This window comes from Megascapheus bottae, chromosome 4 (genome assembly GCF_031878675.1).
Source record: "Megascapheus bottae isolate mThoBot1 chromosome 4, mThoBot2.hap1, whole genome shotgun sequence".
Lineage (NCBI taxonomy): Eukaryota > Metazoa > Chordata > Mammalia > Rodentia > Geomyidae > Megascapheus > Megascapheus bottae.
This window is the reverse complement of record NC_143512.1, coordinates 65,254,635-65,281,080: the sequence shown is the minus strand read 5'-3', so window position 1 is coordinate 65,281,080 and position 26,446 is coordinate 65,254,635. Positions and strand designations below refer to the sequence as shown.

At 37.8% G+C, this 26,446-nt stretch overlaps 1 protein-coding gene across 1 annotated transcript; it reads left to right on the top strand.

The window, feature by feature from the left end:
- Positions 1 to 4,832: 4,832 nt before the first annotated feature.
- On the top strand, positions 4,833 to 24,938 carry Il7r (interleukin 7 receptor). Its single transcript, XM_090332051.1, has 8 exons — positions 4,833 to 4,973; positions 7,138 to 7,276; positions 12,564 to 12,721; positions 16,274 to 16,431; positions 18,995 to 19,160; positions 19,953 to 20,046; positions 20,800 to 20,875; positions 21,328 to 24,938. Exons 1-8 carry the CDS (start codon positions 4,892 to 4,894, stop codon positions 21,832 to 21,834), a joined length of 1,380 nt encoding a protein of 459 aa, XP_090188177.1. The 5' UTR covers positions 4,833 to 4,891; the 3' UTR covers positions 21,835 to 24,938.
- Positions 24,939 to 26,446: the final 1,508 nt, after the last annotated feature.

The following is a 26,446-nucleotide window of genomic DNA, read 5'->3' as shown; positions in this document are numbered from 1 at the left end:
GCAAAAGGTCCTGACACTTCTCCTGCAGGTCTGGGTTGCCAGATGAGTATGACAATTTGTAGCGATCCCTCAGAAAATGTTTTACAGAAGTAGGGATCGAGGCTCAGCACCGGTCATGAAGTGAGACTGTTTCCCCAGCCATGGTAAGATATGCTGCCTGACCTTCCTATTACCCAGAACCTGAAAGGAAGAAGGAAGACAGTGCACGGGACACAGGCCATGCTTGTTGCAGCCATCCACCATAGTGCTGTGATTCAGTATTTGCCAGAAGAAATATCAGTTTCCTCAAGAATCATCCCTATGGCTCACATTTAGATATATCCTGAAATCGAAACACTCACTTTCTGGTAGGACATCATTAGCAAAGAACAAAATGTTGGTATTTAAAACCTTAATATTTTTTTCACCAAGGGATGGAGAATAATGTATTATAAAGGCAAGACAGGGGCCGGGAACATAGCCTAGAGGTAGCGTGTTCATCTAGCATGCATGAAATCCTGGGTTCCATTCCTTGGTATCACATACACAGAAAAAGCCAGATGTGATGCTGTAACTCAAGTGGTAGACTGATAGTCTTGAGCAAAAAGCGCCCAAGGACAAGTGCCCAGGCCTTGAGTTCAAGCCCCAGGACCAGCAAAAATAAAGCAAAACAATGGTGACATTTCAATCTTTGCCCAACTTGAGCAGAAAGAACAGTAAAATGTGGGACTAAACATGTAACGTAAGGTGGAAAGGGAAATGAAAAACAAAAAAAGATCACAAGAAGGAAAGCGTGTGAATCTAGAAATGAAACTTCAAGATGCTAGGATTCCCTTGAGAGCCCAAAGGACTTAGTCAGCGTATACTTAGTCAGCAGCTCATCTCAGACTAGAACAACACTGGGTTTGCTTTCAGCCATCCTCACCTACTGAACACCCTGGGGAGTTTTCCACATTTCTTTTGCCATGGCTCTTAGAATAATCATTCCCTCCACTGAGAAGGCCTTTCTCTGCCTCCAGAAGACAGCAGATGCCCAAGATCCTCTTGCCTTGGGAAAAGAACTCATTAATTAAGGAGGGTAAGTTGTTAGTAGGAGGATACAATTCATATAGATTTCATAGAATGTGATTTGGGTCTTCCTGAATATTTGGACCCGTATTGCATTCAGGCCCAGGTAGTTCTGTTCCCACACACCCTGCCTGTCATTTTCGTGGTGGTTGTTTGCCTTTTGTCCTTCAAGTTGCAAGTTCAAAGTGAGTGACTGAAATCATGCTCGTTGTGTACAAATTGCCAAATGAAAATGGACTATTTTATAAGAATTCATCTAAGAACTGGCTGTGTGGTATTTGGAATGTCTTCAAGGCGTATCTGTATAAAGAAACGTAGCAAAGCCAGAGCAGGGGCACTGAGATTGGCTACTGTGGGAAAATGGAAGAATGAGTGATAAAGACAGAGAAGGAAATTTCGGGATGGGCCTTATTACCCAATTTTGACTTCTCCAACTTGATTAAAAATATCAACTCACATCAGCCAAAGAAAAAGAAAAAGAAATTCAAAATAGAATATCCACAGATTCCTGTCAGCCCAACTGTTATTTCAAATATGTAACAAAACCAATGGGAAGGAAGAAAATAACCAAGAAATGTTGAATTCAACACCTTGTCATAGAGAATTGTTCATGAATATGAATTGCAAATGAGGGGTTATTTTGCAGTGATGTAAGTTAACTCTGAAAATGGGACATATACAATAAAATCAGACAAATGGGAGCTGCTTTTTCTCAAACAACAGTTCATTTCCTAGAGATGCTGAGAACTGGCACAGGAGTATTTACTTCATTCTAGTTACCGAAGTATAGAAATGGAGTGTCTGTCCCAAAGAGATGAGTCTAAGTAAGTAAACATAGTAGGAATTAAGATACTCAGCCTGAATTTTCTCAGAAAACTTTTTCTTCTTGCCTGGAAAAAAAAAACAATAACAATGAATGACAGGCTACATTTTCAGTTAAAAACAACAACAGAATCAAGTACAGAATTAACACACAGCATTCTAGGATGTGAAATATCACTGAGTATTCAACGAGTTCAAGTCCATGGCTCTAATAATCGTATATGAACACAATTTAACCTCTCGCAATGTAAAATAGAAGAAAAAAGGCATTGTATAGGTTTTATAAGGTTCATAGATGACCGAAAAATTATAAAATTACAAAAGAAAGCAAGACAGGCTGATAGCCTATCAGCCTCTCAGCATATCACCTGAGAGGGTGTCTTATGAGATAGATGAATATTGGGCTTACCTATGAAAAACAATGATTTTTGCCACATCATAGGAAGTCATAAAAGTAAAGAAGGAGGGGAGAAGGTAGCAAGGAGAGGAAGAGAAGTCAAATGGTCCAAGTACACTCCAATACTCAAAGACCTGCTTGGCCACAGTCCCAGGTTTCAATGCTGGTGTTACAGTGCGGGCTCCCCTAAGGGGCAGGGTCTGCCACATTCTCTTTTCTTCTGCCTTCTGTCTTGAGAATGATAATAACAAAATGATACAGTAATTGTCTTCTCTGGAGAATAGTTCCAGCAAGAGAGTTCTTGCTCAACTCTTTGGGCTCTTCCTGGGCCTTTTGTCCATTTCAAGGAATTACTTGGACCCAAGTTAGAAAGATAAGGGACTATTCAACTTCCCACAACTCCTACAAGGACTGTTGAGTCTTTTCTTTGAGATCCCTCTGCTTTATTTGGGTCTCTGTCTCTCAGGTCTTTTTTCCCTTCTACCACACCCAAAGAGGGTAAACCTACCAGTGGAAATCCCCTGAGCAAACTAGCACAGGCTGTACCAAAATATTGTGACTTGACTTTGTTCTTTTACTTCTTCACAACTGAAGGAAAGAGATACAATCGAAATGATAGTCCACTTAAAAGATAAACAAGAGAATTTAAAGAGACATGATCCAATTACTCACTCAAAAAGTGATCATATGTGAACAGCTCGTGAAATTCAGGCTAGTGGGCAGATGTAATCTGTGATTTCTCATTCAAAATGTGCTAGTTCAGGGAATATACAATTATAGCTTTCTTGAAAGACTATTCTGCATAAAAGGTTTTTTTGAATGAATAAGGTTTAACAAAGCTTCAGGAATGAGGACAAAAATTATCATAGAAGGCACATTTGGGTTTTTTGGTAGGGAAGCAAAAATGCCAAAAGACAGATGAAAAGGACAGAATACCATTCAGTTGGCTTTTTGCTCCAAATCACCCTTGGGCAATTACTCCCTTGGGGTGTTATACCTGGTGCAGACTTATCTATCCCCAAGACTCTCCCAAAACTCAGTAGAAGTTTCTAGAGACCAAAACAAACACCCAATCTCTTCTCTTATAACTTTATTAGATAGCCATAAATAGCTATCATGATGAGACAAGCTAATTCATTCACCTTCCAGAGACACTGATTGACTTCAATCACAGATTTGACTGTTCATCTGCTCATTTTAAGCCATTTTCACAGGCTCATAAGATCCATCCAACCTAATGACAGGAAATAAAATAGAAGTTCATAATTCTCTTGTCTGCTCAGCTGCTGTATGCTCATCATCTCGTCCTCACAGCCTGTCTGCATCTTGCCAAGAGAGCCCGTGGAGAATGAGATGGCTGTTTCATGGCCTGAACCCAAGTTAAATGATTCCTTTAAAGACTTGAGCAGAAGTTACATCTTACAGGAGGCATTGTTTATCCTTGGATGACAGAACTATAAGAAACCTAATAGGAAATCCTGATTCTGGCCTTAAAGAAAAAAAAATGTAGCAGTTACCAAAAAGGGTTTTCAATATATATTACATTAATATGTTCCTATATTCCCAAATGTGGAGGCCTTAGTGGGAGCAATTTTGATTCACACACAAGTTCAAGGACTGTCCAAATTATATGGTCATTTTTTGTTCTTTTCTATATAAGAAGGTATCTCAATATTATGTATATTCCTATATAAGAAGGTATTCTGATAAGTTTCCCAAGTAGAATCCTGTTTAAAATACACTAGTAACAACTCTTTTGCTTTTATTTTTAAATTATCTTTAAGTACTTGTACAGAGGGGTTTCAAGTCAACATGTTTGTGAGCACAGCACATCTTGATCAATGTTTTGTGCTTAAAACAAGAACTTGGCAGACTTTTTCTACAGAGTCCACTGGTAGTGTTTTTATGAATTTATGCACCTCTGCCACTGCAGCATGAAGACCACTGCAGACTACAAACAAACCAAGGTTCCTAGACCCCAACTTTTGCCAAGGTCCGAATTAATCAAATAATTCAAACTGCCTACTATGAGTAATGAGATATAGACAAGTATTAGGGATAATGAGGAATGAAACATAAAAGCTACTGGTCATGAGGGGTTAGAAAAAAAGCTACTTAAACCTTCAATAAACCTACACCCCATTACATTTCATAAAGCCTAGAATCTTTTTTTAAAACAACCTCCATACAGTCAGTTGACTAAATTCATAAATTTAGATCTTTGTCTTTTGATCCTTTCAAATGGGGCTGAATATTGTTTGAGCTTTCACATGTAATCTACTAACTGTGAAGTTGGCCCTGTAAGTTTAAGGAATATCAGTGAGGTACAATAATTTAAAATATTTTGTCTGTTAAGTTAATTTCCTCTGCCTCCGCTTACAGAAACAATACTTTCAGACTTCCTGTTTCTGGCACTTGCTTTTGTAATGCTGTATATATATATACTTCTCCCTGTCTGTGATCAAGTAAGTTTAGAGCTGTAGACTCTCTCTCTCTCTCTCTCTCTCTCTCTCTCTCTCTCTCTCTCTCTCTCTCTCTCTCTCTCTCTCATTCATACATTCAGTCTTACACTTCTGCTCTCTCGTCTCTCTCTTTCTCTCTCTTGTTCCCTCTTGATCTCTCAGAATGATGATTCCAGGTACAGTTTTGGGCATAGTTTTCTATTTACTTCAAGCTGTTTCTGGAGAGAGTGGCTATGCACAGAATGGTGAGTCATTTCTAGCTTTTCTTTTTTAAGGATTTGAAATTATTTCTAATATATGCTTCAGGTTCCTTAGTTCTTAGACTGTTCAGTTCCTGAACAGACCTGAATTTGGCACTTGGCTATGAATGGAGCCCAAGAACTTAACATCTATTTATTCACTATGTAAATACATAAACTACCAGGACAGTGAATAGGGGATATTACTGTGAGAATTGTCAAGGACTGAATTAGATTCTCAATATGCAACTCTCAAATGTTGACTGTACACACATCTAGATGATATAATTAGTCTTGTTGGAAAAGTTTCTAAGGTAATTTTATGTTGTCCAGAAATTCATCTAATTTTTGTCTTAAGTGATTCCAAAATATCTTACATGATAATGTTCAAGAAACAGCAGCTTTGGTCACACTAACTGTTGCTATATCCTTAGCACCGAAATCAGTGTCTAGAATATAATAGTCACTTAATTAATGTGTGGAGAATTCTTCAAAATCCCATAAGCCTGCCAGATTCATCTCAGATTTTTAGTAAGTAGCTCAGTAGAGTTCTGAATGAGTTGTCTCATTGAAATACATGCATCATCTCCATATTGAAAACGTCATCATGCATAATGATAACATTCTTTGGAATTCTTGGAATGTCTGCTTTCTGGAAACAAATATTCACTCCTTAGCAAATATATTAAATTATTAAAATACAATTCTAGACAAAAGCAATGTGCAGGATCACATGGATACTTGGACTTTAATTATTCCTTCTTCCAAATGAAGATTTTTCAGTTGAAAAGTAAAAAACTAATTTCCTGAGATAGGTAGGCATGGTTGCATTTGCTTGTAATTCTAGCACTCAGGAGGCTAAGGCAGAAAGATAGCAAGTTCAGCACCAACCCGGTCTATATAGTGATTTCAAGGTGAGCTTGGGCTATATACAGAGACAGACTCTCTCTCTCTCTCTCCCCCTCTCTCTCCACCTCTCTCTCTCCCCCTCTCTCTCCACCTCTCTCTCTCTCTCTCTCTCTCTCTCTCTCTCTCTCTCTCTCTCTCTCTCTCTCTCTCTCTCTCTCTCTCTCTCTGTCTCTCTCTGTGTCTCACTCCTCTTTCTGTCTCTGTCATTCTCTCTCTTCCTCTGTGTCTATCCATCTAGCTATCTAATATTGTATGTAGATGTCTATATAATTTTCATTATAGACAATACCAATACATCAGTCTAATGACTCAGCTTAGATATTTTGAGCTGTATTTCCTTAGTCATGTTTCCTCAGCTTACATGTTTTGAGTCAGTTTACTTAGCAGTTATCATGACAGAAAACTCATGCATTTTTCTCATTAAGGGAATTGTTAGAAAGGATATTTTTCACAGTGAGCATGTGTGAGTCACTTTGTGAAAGATGAGCATTCCTTCATGCAAAATGTTTCCTCAGATTTGCCATGCAAGAACTTTAGAAAACTTATTGTACATTGATATACTATAATTTCTCCATCTCTTTCTGATAATCATACTACTTTTCAAAGGAAATAATATATAAATTTTAAGACTAAATATTTGCTTCAGCCTTTAAATTTGCAGCAGTTTTTATTAGTTTGTAATAGTGATTGTAACCATATAATAACATCAAAACACTTTCCAGTGAGGGTATAAGGAATTCACAAACAACAATAGTTGTTGGGTGAAGGAAAAGTTAGCTCACTGATAATCACAAAGATGATCAAAATACTAAAAGGATATTTTGTAAAATTCTAAGCCATTTGAATTGCTATTCATCTAATTTCATTCAGTAGGAAGAAGTCTTCAAAAATCATGTCACTGTGCTTAAAATATCTTTTTAAAACTTATATTGTTATATCTAACAATTTTGCTTATTTATTTATTTATTTTTGTCAGTCCTGGGCTTTGAACTCTGGGCCTGAGCACTGTCCCTAAGCTCCTTTGGCTCATGGCCAGTACTCTACCACTTGAGCTATAGCACCACTTCCAGCTTTTTCTATGTTTGATCAGAGACAAGAGTATCACATACTTTCCCTTCCGGGCTGGTTTTGAACTACCATCCTGGTATCAGCATTCTGTTGCATAGGATTGGTAGAAATTCCCAAGACAAAACTCCAAACAGTGGTGAAAAGGAACGTTTGTAGGCTTCTCAGTCACAGCAACCTGTTTGATCCTCCCTAGGAGACCTGGAAGACGCAGAGCTGGATGACTACTCTTTCTGGTGCTACAGTCAGCTGGAAGTGTATGGACTTCAGCACTCACTGACTTGTGCTTTCAACGACCCAGACGTCAACAGCACCAATCTGAAAATGGAAATATGGTGAGGAATACAGTTTCTTTGGTGCTGAGAAAAAAAAAAATCTTCTGTGTCTTTGTACACGTGCCCCTTTTAGTACCTGCAAAAGAAAGAATATTTAGCTAAGGTATCAAGTGTTAAAACTGTGTCCCGGCCAAAGGACTACATCAAAGCAACTCTCACCGTTCATCTGTGAGGTCTCCAGGTCTCAATTGTGCTACAGTTTTTAGCACATCCCTCCCAACTTCATAAGAGAATTTAAACTTTGATTCTCTTATAACTGTCCTCTCAAAAGAATCTTTACCTGATATGGGGCAATCTAGTGGGCTCAGATTGTTTTTCAGTAAAATTGACTGATTTGTTTTTCAGAAAAGCAAAAGACTTATGTATTGCTACTATCAAAATAGTAATCCCATAAAGAAACTGATATTATTGAAAGGAACTCTGTTACATTTCTGATCATTTTTCCCATTTAAAAATTGGCTGATTTCTAATCCATACACTCATTCTTATTTCCTTCCCAAGCTGCAATAATGTGACTGTCCCTAATTCCTCTCTTATAAAATGAGATGATTGATTACATAAGTTGAGTTAATTAACTCAACACATGAAAAGCACTTAGAATAATCAACTAATGTGTAATGAATAATAAAGATGATACATTAATTCATAATCTATGCAATTGTATCTTATACCCTCTTGAAGCTCTTTGACTATAGATCAGTTACCCAATGTAAACTTTTCCAAAATCTACCGGAATTAAATTGGGTCACTGGATCATAAGCCTTCAGAAAAGGCAAAGGCAGAAAAAAAGGAAGTATTTGGTTTTAGAGTTGGTAAAGAGCTCAGGAAGCTTTATCTTCTCCTTTTCCTACAAGTCATGTCTTGTTGCAAGATTATTATCTCTAGTACCTTGAAAAATGGATCCTTGCACATAAAATTTGACTTGTGTCTATCTCCAAATTCATATCAGATGACCTCATTTTTCACTAGTTTCCTAATGAAGAAAATATGTCAAGATAGTAGTAAAAGAGATCTTAAAACCAGGATGCTGATGCGAGTCTTCACTATTTCTTAGTCCTGAGAAGCCCTGGATTCATGCATTGGTTCATTCATTCAATATTTATTTATTTATTTATATTAGCTTATATTGGCTAGACAGGGGAGATTTTATTGCTACACCTCCATACTGTATTCCAGTAAGTACCACCCTCAAATAATATCCCTAACAGGTTTCATAGTTGCAAATAATTTATTTAAATTGTATTTGACTTCCTTTGTCCTTCCTTCCAGCCAAATGCCAATGCCCCCCAGTTGATTTTATTTAATTTACAGGAGCTTCCTGCGTCTATTCAATGCAAGGTTTTTATTGCCTCACATATTGGCTATTCACCCAGTAATATTGGATTTGACCATTGTCGAACTAGCAGACACTGAGTCTGCTAGCAGACTCATAAGCCTTCAGACTCAGTGTCTGCTAGTTCAGTTGTGTAACACACTTGCCACATAGAACAATAGCCTACAAATGGCCCAACTAGAATATACTAAACCATCCAAGCAACTCATTCAAACAATGTGCTCAATTTCATGAGAAAAGAAAGAAAATCATTCCCACACAATGATTTAGTTTTGGGAACTATCTTATTGGTAGACAGTCATGAACACTCACTGTGGTTTGTCTTGATGAGGCCAAGGTTGACCTTTCTGTTCACTTTGTTCACAGGGTATTTGACCACTTCCTGCTCAATTGAATACATATCCCTATTTTTATGAGCAAGTGTCTTGATTTTGTATGTCATGCTACCATCTTCCCACAGCTTCCATTTGGAGTTCTCAAATGGATTCAGATATTTCCACTTGGAAAGGGGTTTTCTTAAAACATAGGTGAAACGAACTTAGTAGATCAAAATTCTTCTAGAAAACCATCACTTGTATAAGAAATTATTTACATTTTGGCTAGGAAATTCATGGGCCTCCTGAGTTCAAAAGAAGCAACTGATTGTCTTTGCATTTAGAACTAGTAATTCAATTCCATGATGCTGTTATTTGCTAGTCAAATTTGACCTTTTTATTCTACAATAAAACTAACCTTTTGGTGCTTTTGTTTTCTATTAATATAAATGTATAAAAATGAATTAGAATCACCTGAAAACAGTGCTTGCTGGTGAAGTTGTATAGATTAGACCAATAGATACCAATTGCTGACTATTAAAAAGTGATGAGTGGGGGCCCAGAGGTTGGCCTACTGGTAGAGTGCTTGCCTAGCATGCACCAAGACCTGGATTCCATTCTTCGGTACTACATACATAGAAAAAGCCAGAAGTGGTGCTGTGACTCAAGTAGCAGAGTGCTGGCATTGAGGAAAAATCCCAAGGACAGTGCTCAGGCCCTGAATTCAAGCCCCAGGACTGGCAAGAAAAAAGTGATGATGTATTATCTTACCTTAGCATGACCACCAGCTTACCAGGCCAAAAAACAGTTACAGCTAATGCTGTTTGCAAATCTCAAGGGTGAATTTAGATTTAGATTAACCAGACTCATAGAATTGGGTTGCCCAGTATACCAAGTGACTAAATTAACAGATACAATTAGATTTAAATACTGATTCTGGCCTTAGGACCTATTGTGTGAGGATGTTGGGGGAGCAAGAGAAACAGGTTGTCTATCAAAATACATTCACTTATACTTGCTAGGGGTCCTAATTTCATTCACCAAAGCTCTAGCCATATGCGGTGACATCTAGAAGGAGCTGCATAGTATGGAATCGCAATAGAATAACTGAACTAACTCTGTGACCCAGGGGTTATTTAAGCTTTCTTCATAGCAACTATGTTACATTGGAGTTCATGGAATGAATATCTGGCAATGGTATCTATAAATGCTACTTAATTCTGTCAGCTACTTAATTCTTGGGGGAACCACAACCACTTGCAATACCACTTCACATCTGTCAGTTGTTTTTAATCATTTCCACCATAGTCACAGACCACACCCAGAACTTCCAGGCTTAACTTGTTATTGCCCAAGTATTGATTTAGTCCTTGAGACAGTCAATTCCCCTAACACTCCAAATCATTCAGAACTTTGAAGTTTCATTTTTCCAGGGACACTTGAGGAATTAAACTAATAAGACTTTTAGGGACGATTTTGTTTTTGTTGTCATTACTTATTTCCATGTAAGTTTCTGTTTTCACCAATAAAAGAAATGAATCTCATCTACTGAACTACACAAGATAGGAGGAGTTTTTTTTTCAATTTTTTTATTGGGATTAATAGAAGGGTTACATTATATTCACCAGATAGAAGGTGCATAACTTCACAAACATTGATACCCATTTTCATGACATGGTCCCCATTTCCCTCCCACCCTCCCCCGGCTTAAGATTGGAGCAGTTCTACCTTAAGTTTGACACCCCAAGAAAGCCTTACATGACCAAATTGTTCAATGTGTGATAGTTTCACCCACCCCACAATCTCATAGAATAGCTGTCTGATAGAAAAATAATGCAATGCACAAATCTTAAAGCACATAGGCAATTTTGTATTTTCTGTAGCTGAGTTTTAAACAAGAAAGAAAAGTAATAATAAAATCAACTTTAACCATATTTAAACCCAATATAGCCCAATCATTTCAACATGTAGTCAAGTGAACATAAATATTGAGATGTTTTTACCTCTTTTTTACAGGTGTTGTGTATAGTTCAAAATGTGTAGGTCATGTTGCTTCTTGGATCCACCACATTTCAATTATCCTATAAGCACAGAGGAGTAGCTATTGTTAAGAGCACTGGAATATTCCTAAGTTAGGCAATATACCGTTGACAATGAAGTGAGTTGATTTAGCTGAACCGAGTTGAATCAGTCAGGATTACTCACAGGAATGCTACGCACCAAACACACAAAATGAGAGATAGTAGCACAAAAGGCTACTTGCTCTACTCTTCTGGGTTAACTTTATCTCCCTCCACTAGGGGAGCTAGAGTTTTCAAGACCCTTACCCAGGACCACAAAATAGCTATATCATCTTTTTTGGCACATTGTTCATTAATTACATTCTATAAAAAAATAAAAATGATCACTACTTAGGATTTGTTTTATGGTCTTACCTATGACTTCCCTTGGTTTCTGTCTGAATAGTTTCATGAGAAGCCTAAACCCTGGTTTAGCATCACAGGGATATTTTATGTGCTGTATTTATGTGCTCATTTCATTTAACAGCTTGAGTGAAAACCAAATAAAGCCTGTTCAAATGGCTTCTGTTAAAAAAAAAAACTAGAAATGAGCTAAGAAATAGCATTTTAGATTCTACTTACTATCCCTATAAACCTTACTAAACCTATATTTTATAGTTTTAGAATTTTTGAGAAGATGCAGACAAATTTCACTCCAGAAAGCTACTGAAATTATTTTCCTGCTTTCTTCTCAATATATTATACTTCTAAATTTTTACATCTAGAGCTATAGTCTCTGTATAACTGTGAAATTTAAGGTTTCTATTTTCCATTCCTTTCAAGAAAATTTAACTGAAAAGACTTTCTTTTTTCTCATTAAACTTACTAAGGTGCTATTTTAAAGTCAGTTAACCTCACATTTACATATTGCAGTCTACTATACAAGTCTATTTTTGTACTGGTCAATCTTTATGCCAGTAATAGAAATAAAATTTACTTTTGGGTAATGTCATATTGGAGTTATATTGGGGCTACTTTATAATTTTTTCTGTAAACAGTGACATGCTCTATAAATAAAAAATGAACTTTTTCTTCCTTGCTAATCTGAATATCTTTGTTTATTTCTCTTTTCTTATAAACTATGCTGTTGAGTAGAAATGTAGAAAGTGGATCATTCTTATTCTGATCTTAGAAAATAATTAATGCTCACAATTACACCTCAGTATAATATTAATTACCAGATTTTATACAAATGGGTCTGAAGGGCCAGGAGTTTGGCCTAGTGGTAGAGTGCTTGCCTAGCATGCACTAAGACCTGGGTTTGATTCCTTGGTACCATATGCATAGAAAAAAGCTAGAAGTGGTGGTATGGCTCAAATGGTAGAGCTCTACCTTGAGAAAGACCAAGGACTGTGCTCAGGCCCTGAGCTCAAACTCAGGACTGGCAAAAAAAAAATAGTCTCACAAATGGATTTGATTGGATTGAGCATTGGTCCTCCTGGTTTTATTTTTTTATCTGTGAAGAGGTTTTATTATGAATTTTGAAGTGTAAGCCATACAGCTAACATAGTCATGTGGTTCTACTACTGGCATATGCAACTTCTACAGAATCAAGATAGACTCTTTTTTTGTTTCTACAGTGGAGCTCTGATCTATGCAAAATGTTTGAGTCTTAATAAAATGCAAGAGATATATTTCCTCAAGACAGACCAATTCTTACTGATTGGTGAGAGTGAAATATGTGTGAAGCTTGGAGAAAAAAGCATATACTGCAAAACATTCAACATAGTCAAAATAGGTAAGAGATGTTGGAGGGGCATGTTTGTCATGATCTGGATATCTGTTGCTGGCTCTGTGTTTCAATATTCTGTGCATTAAAGGCAAGCAGGTCTTGGAAACAATTTGCAATAGAAAATATTAAATTATCTGATACCATTTTAACATATAGATTCTTATATTATTAATTCCTACTGTGAGAGAATTAAACTAAGCTATGTGTTTAACAGCTACACACTACACCAGATTGATATGATATCTAACTGGAAATGAGCCTCTTGCCATTTATTCATGCAAGTTCTTTCCTTCTTCGTCCTACCTTTTCTTGAATTCCTTTTAGTTTTCTGCCCATATTTGCACCATCTTCTGTGTGTTTGGCTAAATTGTCAAACTATTTTAAAATACACTTCCCCTATTAGAGCTGTCCAGAAGAAAGAGAACTAATAGGATGGAGATGATAGATAGGTAGATAGATAGATAGATAGATAGATAGATAGATAGATAGATAATAGCTAGACAGATAGATGGATAGATAGATAGACAGATAGACATATATAGTAGGTAGGTGAAATGACTGGAAACCCATATTTATTTTGCCTCATATGATTGTGAAGGCTAGAAATTTGACATTTGTAGGGTAAGCTAGAAGCCTGGAAATTGTGAATGAATGTTAGGAAGCTCCAAGCATTGTAATCTTGAATCCAAACATTGTAGGACAGAAATATAATGAAGATCTTCTTTACTGAATTTTTTGAACCAGCATGTTTCTTCAAGGAACAACAACCTCAAGGCGTTGTTCTTATCACCTACTAATCAGCTGAATTCATTGCATTATGAAAAGTGACCCGCTTCACACTAAGTCTACTAATTCAAATTTTAATCATTCTAAAATTATTTTAAGTTGACACTCAGCCAGACAATGAAGCACCATAGCACAATTAACTTGACAGATAAAATGTCATACCTTTATGAGAATAAGTGAGGCATGAAGCATGACCTAATCTGATGCGACCCAAAATGTAAACATTATACTTTGCTGAAAGTGAATGACAACAATTACAATTCAATCAAAATGGTCATTTGAATTAGTACAATGGAAGAATAACTGACTTTATTGGACATATATAATAAATTTTTTATTGGTGGCATAACTACTCAAAATGGTTGAATAGGTACTTTCTTTTGCTAGTTTTTTTCATACATTTTTATTGTAATTAATAGAAGGGTTACATTATATTCACCAGACAGAAGGTGCATTAATTCACATACATTGATACCCTTTCTCATGTCTTGGTCCCCATTTCCCTCCCCCCTCTTTTGCTAGTTTTAAATATGATTCTTTCCCTGTTTTCAACCTCTTTGCAGAATTTCAAACAAAAATTAAAAGTAAGAACAATTCTCATTAGCGATCAGAAAGAGTGAGAAACAGTTCATGAAATGAAGAATAAAAGCAGAGGTCTCATGTGTGAATGATGACCTTGATATGGGAAGAAAGAAACATTAGATTGTACATGTTAGCTATAGAGGAACTTATGTTCAGTCACACTGAAGAATATCCGTGAGTGAGGTCATGAGCAAACTCAATTTTGAAGACTCAGCATTTCTGGATATATCCCCAGTCTATACACAGAGCCATCACACTGAAAGCTCATCATTTACACTGAACAGTTACATTCACTTCTCTGTGTGTAAGTAGAGAAGGATAGATAGTTATTTCTTCAAAGAGTAGGGCTGGAACATTAGGGGAGGGTTCCTTCTCCTACAAACCCACAATGGCAAATAAGCCCTGCATCCATGGGAATGCTCACAGTCCCTGTACATGTCTCAGGGGACACTACGTGATAGCCAATCCCGAGCTCATGTACCCAGGGCTCATACAGACCCATATTCTCATCCTCATCAGCAGGCTATGGCCATGAACTTCTCATCTGAAAGGCAATGGGGAGAGGCTGAGACCATACTCTGTGGTAGCATGGGTTGCTGTGGAAGAGGTCTAGTAGTATACTCTGCTAACTGCTAAGTAACATTTCATGCTTTGGGTTACCATTTAATAGAATTTTAACTGGATGCTCCTGGATGGATCCCAGAGCCAGAGCCCTCCAACCCGCACTGGTACCACCTGCTCACTTTCTCCCCTTTCCCTAGATACCTCCACGCAGTAAGATTGTACAGGAAGTTTCTGGTCTTCCCCTTCATCTGGGACAAGGTAGACTGATGTAATCATTTAGATGATATGAGGGTATATTAATTTTTAATGTTGCTTGAGGAAGGAGCAACTTTTCCTCATTTACTGTAGATGTAGGTCTATGTGATAGATTACTTTCCAGACTATGATAAAGGAGTTACCAAGACCAGGACTGAGAAATCTCCAATTAAAGTAGGGAGATAGACTCTATAGATACTTCCCTAGGAAGCCAATACAATTTTCTGGGTTTGCTCTGCCAGGAAATATCCCTGCCCCCCCCATAGTTAGTCTTAAGTGCCAACAACTTTGTGAGGAAGGCAGGCAGAAGAAGGGAGGCCCATGAAGAGTTAAGGGTTAATGTAGCTGAGGGTCTCAGAAAAGACCCTTTGAAGACCTGCAAGCAGGGAGTTACAATATAGACCCTTCACTTCCGTGCAGCAGAGATGAGATGCCTATCTCTGCAGCCATTGCCTTGTTTATTGGAAGAATGAAACCTAAAGTTTTGATTGAAATACCACTGCATTGGAGTTAGTTGCTAACAAGTTCTCTAGTACTTCAAAGGCAAATAAGTGTGTTTTAGTGTAAAATTAACTCAAAACATTTAGCAACTCAAGTTCATTTCTTAAATCATATCAAAGACAAAATGGATGTTAACTAGCTTTTGGATGGTGAAGCACCAACCAAAAGGACCTTCCTTCACCCTCCCTCCTCTGGTCCACTGTCTTCAACATAGACCTCAAGAAGTGAAAGGAGTCAGTAAACCTAAGAATTTATGGTTATGATTCTGGGCCAAAACTGGAGCCAGTGCAGTTATTTCTATCCACATCCCTCAGAGGGCTCCGTAAGCTGAAAGGTGGATTATAAAATAATGGTCTGAGGTGTGTGTGTGTGTGTGTGTGTGTGTGTGTGTGTGTGTGTGTGTGTTTTACTGGAGTTTGAGCTAGGGGACATAGCATTAATAGGCAAGCTCTCTACCACTGAGCTATACTCCCAGCCCCTTATATTTTCCTTATTTCTTGATTCAGGTCTTGGTTATTTTCCTCATTGGTGTAGAACTTAATCCTCTCATTTATGCTTCCTATGTAGTTGGGATGAGAGACCGAGATTGATATTGGTTAAGATAGAGACTGTTGAACTTTATGCCCAGGCTGGCCTCAAACTACGTTCCTCCTGATTCTGAGTATCAATCATTACAAGTATGAGCTACTACATGTAGTTTTTCTGGATCTTGAACCTAAGAAAAAGAAAAACAGATAGCTCTCTGTGTAGTTTGTGGATTGGAATGATAGAAAGAATGAATTGAATGATTTTCAGAATACACAGATTGAATAAGTTATCATTATTTCATTGATGGCTTGATAAATAGACTTTATTTTCTTTTCTTGCCAGTTAAACCTGAAGCACCTTTTGATGTACAAGCCATTTATCGTAAGGAAGCAAATGACATTGAGGTGACCTTTAATACATCACATTTGTACAAGTCATATGCAAAAAAATTAACACATGATGTAGCCTACCGCCTGGAAAAGGAAAAACATGACTGGATGGTAATGTCAAATACGTCACAAAAATGTCCTAATGTTGTGCTCTCTCAGAGGCATGTTCACTCTAGTTTTCTTATCAGAACTTACCTTTTATCAAAAGCATCTCCTGCTTCTGCAGCTGTCTACTTCAAGACCCCCACAAAGCCTACCCCACAAATCCTGCACTTTACCTCACCCATCTGACCTAACTCTGGATTTTATTCATTTATTCATTGCTCTATTTTTGTCTTATTTTTTTTTATTTTTCCATCAGGTTCTCACTTTGTTGTTGATGTTGCTGTTGTTGTCAGCCATGGGTCTTGAACTCAGTGCCTGGGTACTGTCCCTGATCTTTTTCAGTCAAGGCTAGCACTCTTTCACTTTAAGCCACAGCTTCATTTCCAGTTTTCTGGTGGTTGATTGGAGATAAGAATCTCATGGACTTTCTTGCCCAGGCTAGCCTTGAACCATAATCTTCAGATCTTAGCCTCATGAGTAGTTAGGCTTACAGGTGTGAGTCACAAGTGCCTGGCTTTCAATTTTTATGCTAGATCCTTCTATTACCACTTGCAGCCAGGCTTGAGATTATGTAGGTGCATTATGGGAGACTTTTTTCTTTTTTATATATTTTTATTGTAATTAATAGAAGGGTTACATTATATTCACCAGATAGAAGATGAATTACTTCACATACATTGATACCCTTTCTCGTGTCTTGGTCCCCATTTCCCTCCCACATCCCCCCCCCACTCATGTTGTTTTCCCCCTTCCCTATCCAATTTCAAATAACCAAATACAAATATATCCGATATATCAGATAACAAAGTGAGATACTGTAACAATATGAGATAACCAAGGGAGAGCAAAAGAGATGAGAGATAAAATAGTACATTAAGGACAACAATCATTCATTATATGGCTTTTGTTTTCTATATCCTTGAAGTCCTTTCATTTAGCAAGTCTTTTTTCTTTACAGTGGCACTGAGGCTTGAACTCACAACCTTGAGCCTGTTTAGGTCATATGCTCATTCACTCTGCTTATCCTTTATCATGCATGCTCTGCCCTTGCCTTTTTTAGAGTTATTTTGGAGGCAGAGTCTACTTGACATTTTTTCTCAGTCTAGCTGTGAGCGAGATCCCAACTTTCTGGTGTAAAGATTATAGGCATGAACCTTTTGTCCCTTGCTCTCTTGCTAACTTTTTGCCTAGGCTGGTTTTGAACTCTGATCTTCTCAATCTGCATTTCCCAAGTGGCTGAGATTGTAGGTTTGTGACTCCATGCCCAGTCTTATTATTTTTAATCTTTATATTTCTAAAATTAAATGACAATACAGGTTGAAACTAAATTGATCCTTCTTGTTTAAAACATCAAAAAGTATGTCTAACTCAGCAAGAGGTGGTTCATGCATGTAATCCTAGCTACGTAGAGACTGAAACTTGAGGACTGTAATTGGAAGCAAGCTGAGGAAGAAGTCTCCAAGCGTCTCTTATCATCAACTAACCATGCAAAAACCCAGTAGCAGAGCTATGGTTCAAAGTGTTAGAGTGTTAACCTTGAGCCCAGTGCCTGGGCCCTGAGTTCAAGCTCCACAACAGACCGGCAAAAAAGTCTAGTGTAGTATTCGTGTGCAAAAATTAGAGCACTCAAAAATAAAAAGGAAAAAGAAAAGAGAGTGTGAATAACATCACCAGGACATACACTTCATTTGATTTAAGAAACTGAGAAAAGTGAAGGTTTCAAACCAATTCTATGTAGAAAAACAAGTGATTCTAAGACCTTTGTCTTGATTATCTGGAAAAAGCCAAGTTAAATGGCTAGACTCCACTGTAAAGTAAATCTGTGTCAAAATGGAAAGACCAATTGAAATTCAAAGTTAAATTTACCACTGCTGAAGAATGGATAATATCTATGCAAAGAGCTTTTAGAAATCATAGAGAAATATCAATAGGAAAATGAGAAAAATCTTGGAAACATTTGTAGATAAAAAATATATAAATTCAATGAATAGATGGCAGTTAATCAAATAAAAGCAAATGTCAAAAACAAGAAAACATTACTTTTTAATTTGTTTATATTTTTGTCTTTAAGTAGTTGTACAAAGGAGTTGTCATCCATCCACCAAAGCTGTTTATGAATATTTTAACTCTCAATTGATAGAGCATTTTCTTTTGTTTTTAAGGATTAATGCATACTTTTTAAAGAGAGTATTCGCTCTATTTTACTATTCACCATGTAAATGATGATGGAATAGTATCTTTTTAAAGAGAAAGAATTCTTCTTCACTGACTTACTCTTTTGTCTTGACATGAAAAGGGAGGAAAGAAAGATCAAGAATTTATTGAAATAGGAAAGGAAATTTTGATTAGAATAAGGGCTAGGAGTGATTTAGATTTTTCACCAACTCTTACTTCTGCTACTGACCCCTCCATAAACATAGGGCCTAGGTGGACAAGACATTTGAGAATCCTACGAGGATGCCTCAGTGATTGGAGGAGTTCAACATGAAAATATTAGAAAGAGCTAGCTAGTTATTCGAGCATGCCTCATTTTCTATGCTAAACCACTAACACACCTCTTACTCTTTAGCATGTGAACTTATCTAACACAAGGCTGACACTCCTGCCGAGGAAGCTGAAATCTAATGAAATGTATGCGATTAAAGTCCGGTCCATTCCCAGAGAGTATTTTGAAGGCTTCTGGAGTGAATGGAGTCCAACTTCCTTCTTCAGAAATCCAGAGATCAAGATTCCAGGTGACCAGTGGCACACTGTCACCCTACAGTGTATTCCCTAGGTGGGAATGTCAGAGTGTGGGAGAGACAATGCGGGGGGGGGCTGATTTATGTCAGTCTCCTCCTTGTCAGGATTCATGGAAAGGTATTCCATGTCCTGTGGAGAATGGCTTGCCTTCCATTTTCTATGAAGACTAAGGGAGCCACAGTGGCTGATACATGATGGAAGGTGTCTTGATGCTACTCTCTGGGGTGAAAGTGGAGCTGCTCCTGAGACTAAATAAATTCCCCAGCCACTGCCTCTTCTTTAAGTGAGGATTCAATGGTCCTCACTAAGACTTCTATAAAGGACACTTGTATTGGTGGACAGGTCAGTGGCACTGTCCTGTGCTTCATTTTCTAGGATAATAAATATGTCCTTGATGTCTATGAAATAATAATGGCCAGAAAAGGCCATATCACACAGCTCAGCAAAATATCTGAAATACTCCAAACATAGACTTCTCTTTTGGCGGGTGTCGCTTCTGGGTGAATATTTACCTCTTTGTCCTGCACACGGACTGCTTTACCTCTGTATTAGTAGTTAGGAAAGTGGATGGCAGTGCCATGCCTCACTTCTACTTTTCAAGTAGCTGATGATCCCATTCTGGTTTCATAATCAGTGCCAATTAAAGCCAGCTACATTTTTTGTTTATTGAAGAACAATTTTCAAGAAACAATAAGCGACACCATGTTACTAAATAAACTCAGCACCTTGTGAAAATCTGCATGCATACTAATATTCACCATGACATATTTTTTTTTATATTCTAGGGGAGATGAATCTTGTTTTGCTCACTGTCAGCAGTCTGAGTTGTTTCTCTGTCGTTCTGTTGGTCATCTTAGCCTGCATGTTATGGGAAAAAAGGTGACTTTCCTTAATTAATCCGAAGGGTGACCATGTGGAATCCCTGTCAGAGCTCCACTTAGCAAGGAGGAAGCTACAAGGAGGAATGATAGATTTCAAAAATCACAGGCACCAGGCTTCTCCCCCGTTCTTAGGTGCTAATGTATTTCTACTCTAATTTCAGAAAAGACAAAAAGATATCCATTGGACTCTTTGCCAAAATAAGAATTCTTTAGGCAGTATTTCTCAAATTTTTTCCTCCAGTCTCCAAATAAGCATAGAAATAAGCATCTGTGAAAAATGTATTTGATGTGTTAACTTCCAGCACTCAAGTCCATAGAACTTTTCTTAAATCTGCCATTTGTATTTCTTAGTGTACTAGGAGATGCTCAGTACATAGGAGCACACAGCTCCAGGATTACAAATACTCCAGTCTAAAAATTACTGCCCTAGAGAACTGCCGTGTAGCTTGAGGATAAACGACCAAATCAAATTTAAGTTTCATAGATTAAAATTACCTTCTGACAAACTTCATTTTCCACAGGTGTACTATTGTCTTATTCACCGAGTATATTCATAACAGTGATCCCTGACCCAACCTCTCCTGCGAGCAATACGTCACTGGCCTCAGAGAAAGCAAGATAGGTCTCCATAGACACATACCTAGTATGACAGAGCCAAGATCAGAACAGCTCTTTTGATTCCTGGCTCAGAATAAGTAGAAAGCCCTATCGTTGACCTGCTTTCTTAACTCCCGATGATTTCTGCTTTCAGGATTAAGCCTATTGTATGGCCCAGTTTACCGGATCATAAGAAGACTCTGGAACAACTTTGTAAGAAACCCAAAAGAGTAAGTGCTTCTTGTAGTTGCAGAAGCCTACTAACTGATGGCATTTCAGTATCTAAAAGTGATATTTCAGGAAAAGAAACAGCAGAACATTAACTTCCAGTTTTGCATGCATTCTATAAGTACTGTTCCTTAAAAGATACTAGATGTAGCTCAGTGGAGGGTTGCTGGACTTCTCAGATTGGAGAGTACATCAACATTCTCACCAAACCCAGCAGCACATGTTCTTCAGGGAATTCTGTGACATTCCCAGTCTAGATTTTTTTTTTCTGAAATGAATGAATGCTTAGTTCACATCGCTCTGGAGCCATCTAAATTCTCTCTCTCTCTCTCTCTCTCTCTCTCTCTCTCTCTCTCTCTCTCTCTCTCTCTCTCTCTCTCTCTCTCTCTCTCTCTCTCTCTCTCTCTCGTTCCCTTCCCTTTCCTCCCTCCCTCCCCCCACCCTCTCTCTACAGAATTTAAATGTGAGCTTCAATCCTGAGAGTTTTCTGGACTATCAGGTTCATGAGGTGGATGGAATTCAAGCTAGAGACGAAGTAGAAGGTTTCCTGCAGAACATTCTGCCTCCTCCACCAGGGGAGTCTGAGGAGCTGGGGTCCAAAGAGAGTGTCCACAGCCCCAACAGACCCGCTGAGAACACAGTCATCACTCCAGAAGCTTTCAAGGGAGGATCGCCCCGCAGAGACAAAGCTGGAAATGTCAGCTCATGCCATAGCCTTATTTCCGCCTTTTCTGACTCCCCAAACCACAAGGAAGGTGATAAGAATGGGCCTCATGTGTACCAGGACTTACTATTTAGTCCTGGAACTACAAGTAATGTCCTATTATCCCCACCATTTCCTCTCCAGTCAGGAATCCTTACAATGAACCCAGTTGTTCAGGGACCACCTAGCCACACTTCTCTGGGACCAAACCAAGAAGAAGCATATGTCACAATGTCCAGCTTTTATCAAAACCAGTAAATTTTAAGAAATCTGAGCTCATCCTCATTGCCACCAACAAATCCAAGCCAAGAGGAGTCTAAAGAGCTCTGTCTCTCTTATACAAAAAAGAAAGACAAAATGATTACAATCTCACTGTCCACTCTTCAAGACTCTAAACCATCACTTTGACATTCTGATTCAGTAGCGTTCAAAACAAGACAGAACATTCAACTTCTATCAGTTGATTCAGTCTGGAAAAAAAAAAGATTTGGAATGGCACAAGGAAAAGAAAAAAGCAGGGAATAATGAAGGAAAGGGTAACAGATGGAGTAAGAGAAGAAAGAAGGAAAGGATATTAGCAACAATAATTCCTATTATCAGAACTCGCATATCCAGTGCTGTACTAAGTCCACCTCACAGTTTGTCTTGCAGAAGTAGGTCAATTATAACTATTTTTCCTTTAAAAAAATTTTTTTTGCCAGTCCTGGGCTTGAGCTCAGGGCCTGAGCACTATCCTTGGACTTTCTCAAGGCTAGAGCTCTACCACTTGAGCCTCAGCACCACTTCCGGCTTTTTTCAGTGTCTGTGGTACCGAGGAATTGAACCCAGGTCTTCGTGCATGTTAGGCAAGCACTCTACCACTAGGCCAAACTCCCGGCCACTATTTTTCTTTTTTTTATAGATAATGAAATTAAGAGTAAAAAGGTAAACTACTTTTCCAAGTTACCCACTCAATTAGGCATGGGAATCGTTGAATCCACTTTCAGTCTACCTGTTTCCTGAACCTTTTTCTTAGGACTGCCCCATTCTTGAGCACCAAGCCTCACTGATGACTGAGTGATGGTATAATTCATTACCCAGAGTCACTTTTCATAGTGAAGGGGGAAGTTACAAACACTCCAGAATGACAAGCATGAACTGGGATTGTCCCAGATAAACATAAGATTATTGAATAAATACCACCATGAGGAAGAACCTAGAGGCATATGGATTCTAAGGGGTAAGCATCATGGCCAGCCATGTCAAAGAAATGGGAAGAAAGCAAGAGAAAGTCTCCAAACCTATTTGATTTTATTTTGCTGAACTCAAGCTTGATTAGTTCTCAAGAGTATGTTCCCTTTGCTGCTACCATTCATCTGCCTCTTTCATGATTAGAGAAGAACCTAACAGCTCTCTACACTGAAACAGTTGACAAAGGAATAGGGGAATGGTGCCTCTTATGAGTGGAGACATTACCCCTGAATTATTCTTGGATGCTGCTACAAACATCAGAGAGAGAATGGCTTACAGGACCTGCAGTGAGCAGCCAGTCTGAGCTGCTATGGAGAAGACATGTTATGAATATTTAATATTTGTCCTTTTTCCTTTCCCAGTCAAGATAAATGTCCAATGAATAAGTCAAAGCAATTCAAAGCCACTAGGCAATGTCAGCCAACCCTCATCACAGGCTCCCGATGGAATCATGGAATCATTCAGGGTAGAGATAACACGGGGCAGTAAAGGATAGAAGTTCAAGGTTATGTTTGGAATTTACTGATGTTTATGCTTAGCATTTCATCTTTATTCCCTCTCTGCTTTGTTTAGGGAAACGAAGTGATTTTTAATTTTCCTGTTTATTTTGTGCTATGAATGGGGATTTAAGCTGTGGACTAATGGAGCCTGCCTATTGGCTTACGGCCTAGTGATAATCAGACTATTTTATGACTATGAGGATGAATGTTTTACTTTACAAAGTGTTTTCCTCTACATCAGAAATAGTGAATACAGTGCCCGGACCCTTCAGGTTTGCTTAGTGCTTCTGTGATATTTTTTTTTCAAAGCACTTCTGTAAACACTTTCTTTCATCTCTTCAACAGGTATTTATACAAAGTCTGTTATGTGCCATCCATAATACTGGGCACAGGACATCAGAAGACAAATAACAATGGGATCCTACCTCAGAAAGTACAAAATTTAGCTTTTAAACAAATTAGCATAATACTTCAAAATGTTATTACAGAAGTCTTGATTAGAGATAAAGAAAATACTATGAAAATGACATAAATTTGCATGCAGAAAAGTAGAATCTATCAGGTACAGAAATAGTAGAGATATTTTCCATTAGGAAGGCAGATTTTTTTTATCTATATTAAAAATGGAAGTGAAGCCTCAAAGAGAAAAATCACAGAAAAATCTCATACCCAACCCTTAACCTCAGCTCCTTGGTTCACTGAGGTTGTTTGAAGGGTTTATTTTTATTATCTTTGACTTATTGAGAAATTGGAACACAGAGAGGACACACAAGTTACTCAGATTCAAATGTTAGGTCAGCAATGAGAGCTCCGATTTTATAACCTTCATGTACATAGACAGTTTCCTGAAGAAAGGAACCTTACTGAGGTCCCTCTCCAAGTCTAAAATCCATGTTGTTAGACAATTGTTATCATTGGATTTGCCTGTAATGTTTATTGGAGAAATTGAAAATCCATGTATTGTAATGGACTTTTACTTATTAATGGTATCTGCTGCTATGCTTGATTATATATGCAGGGATCACATATAGCATAAGACTGCTAACTGGTCCCCTCCCATTCCCCTCTTGGGATTCGAAAAGAATGGGGGAAAAAACTCTCAGTTAGAGATAATGTATAACTCAGAGATGTTAGACTGCTAGTTCCATGTAACATGAAATAAAAGGAAAAATGAGAATGATACTGAGAAACAAAGCAGTAACTTGGTCGAACAACTGTGCCTGGGTCCAGAGGACCCACAATTATTCATTGGGTTTTCTGTAAGGTTTTGCCTCATCATGTATTATGATTTCCATGGGAATCAGCTCCAAAAATCCAAGTAAGGGCAATTTTAAGTGAATGTACTTATGTGTCTTTGCTCTTCAGGAAGTGCTGCAAGGCTTGGAACTGGCAAAGAAGATGGTAAGAATATTTTGTAGATGGCTGGACACAGCTCACAAGACATTTTTTGCTAGCTCAGTAGTTTTCATTGGAATTAATGTTAAATAGATCCTACAGTCACTACAGCGAAGGCCTCTGAACTGGCTATGTTCTTTTCACATGCATTACTAATGTTTGCAGAGCTGCTACTATGAATACAAACATACAGTGTTTGGCACCATCTCATATTTAATTAAATGCTATGGGACTTTTCATGGCTGTTTTGTCTTCTGTAACAATTTCAGATAGGTGGAAACTCACAACGTATCTGTTATCCTCAACTGAGAGAAACATTTTGAGGTCATCTGCTGTCATTTTAGGGGACTGGGTTCATAGAAAAAAAATGTCAATTAAGTGCTTAATAATTAAGAATAATTAAGAATCCACTCTATAATACTTTATTTACACTGCTTGTTTATAGTGCTGTTAGTTCATAGTTTATAGTTATTCCCATGGTGTTGAAGTTAAGCAATGAAATGAGTCATTCCCAGTTACAAAGGAATTCCACAGGATATATAGGAACATTAGAATAGCATATGCTTGCTTTACACAAAAAATCAGTCAGAATTCCTAGCTTTAAAAAATAAACACTAACCAGCCTGTGTGTATGACTAGCTTCAAGTTCCACCAATCACAATGGACCCTTTTTCACAGGCCTCTGACCTTAATCCCAACAAGTCTGATTTAATTGATCTGATATAGATTCTGTATCTATATTTAATCACCTTCAGATGATTAAATGTTCAACTGCCAGACTTAAGAACCACTTCATCAAAAATTAGGAATTTCCTGCAATTTTATAAACTCTCAAGTTTATGAAGATACATGGAAGATGATGCTTAGTTGCAGGAGTTCTATGGGCCTGGAAAACAAACACAGAGGTTATACCATCTGTGATTCTCTTCATAATTAATAAAACATGAACTATACATCAAGTCCCAACATTTCTTATTGACTACTAAAAACAGCACAGACCTCAGTTCTGATCTCAGTGTCAGCACTGCATAAAAAAATCACCTCTTACTCTTAAATATTAATAGGGTTCCCAAATATAAGGCCTTTGTGCTTATTGTTTTCTTAATTTTTTGGCTCTCTGTGTGGCTGGCCCCTTATTTTGTGGGTCTTTTGAGACCTCCTCACCGAAGGGGTTCATCCTGTCAAAAATATGGTTTTTCTCTTCCCACCAATCTCAATCATGTCTTCTTTCTTCCTCCCAAACATCCTGTATGATTCTCATTACAATTCTGAAATTCAAGTACAAGGCAAATTCTTCCATCCGATTTAAAATAGGCTCTAGTAATATTAGTAGATGAAAGTGAAGAAGAGGACAAGTTGTTCTGATGAGGACAACTTGGCACAAATACTTTCTTTCCTTGCCTTAGGCTCATCCTAGACCTGACTGTAGCATCCCCTAACTCTAGCTCTCATATGATCTACCCTCCACCGTCACAGAGGAGAGTAATCTAAACAGAAAATCTGACCAAGTCACTTCTCTAGATAAAACTGTTCAGTGGCTTCTCAGAATGGCAAAGAGTTCTCAGTAATGAAGTATCTTCATGACCCATGACTTTTACTCAAGTTTTCACCAACTTAATGGTTTAAAGCAATACAAATTATGTCCCTAAAGGTCAGACAATCTGATGTCCAAAATGATTTCAATGAAGCTAACATCCAGGGGCAGTAGAGCTGCATACTTTTAGAGGCTTCAGAAAAGAATCTAT

Coding starts and splice junctions, on each gene's coding strand:
- Il7r (XM_090332051.1), top strand. CDS start 4,892: ATGATGATTCCAGGTACAGTTTTGGGCATAGTTTTCTATTTACTTCAA. Junction 16,432..18,994: donor AGGAAAAACATGACTGGATG/GTAATGTCAAAT, acceptor CTTACTCTTTAG/CATGTGAACTTATCTAACAC. Junction 19,161..19,952: donor TCCAGAGATCAAGATTCCAG/GTGACCAGTGGC, acceptor TTTATATTCTAG/GGGAGATGAATCTTGTTTTG.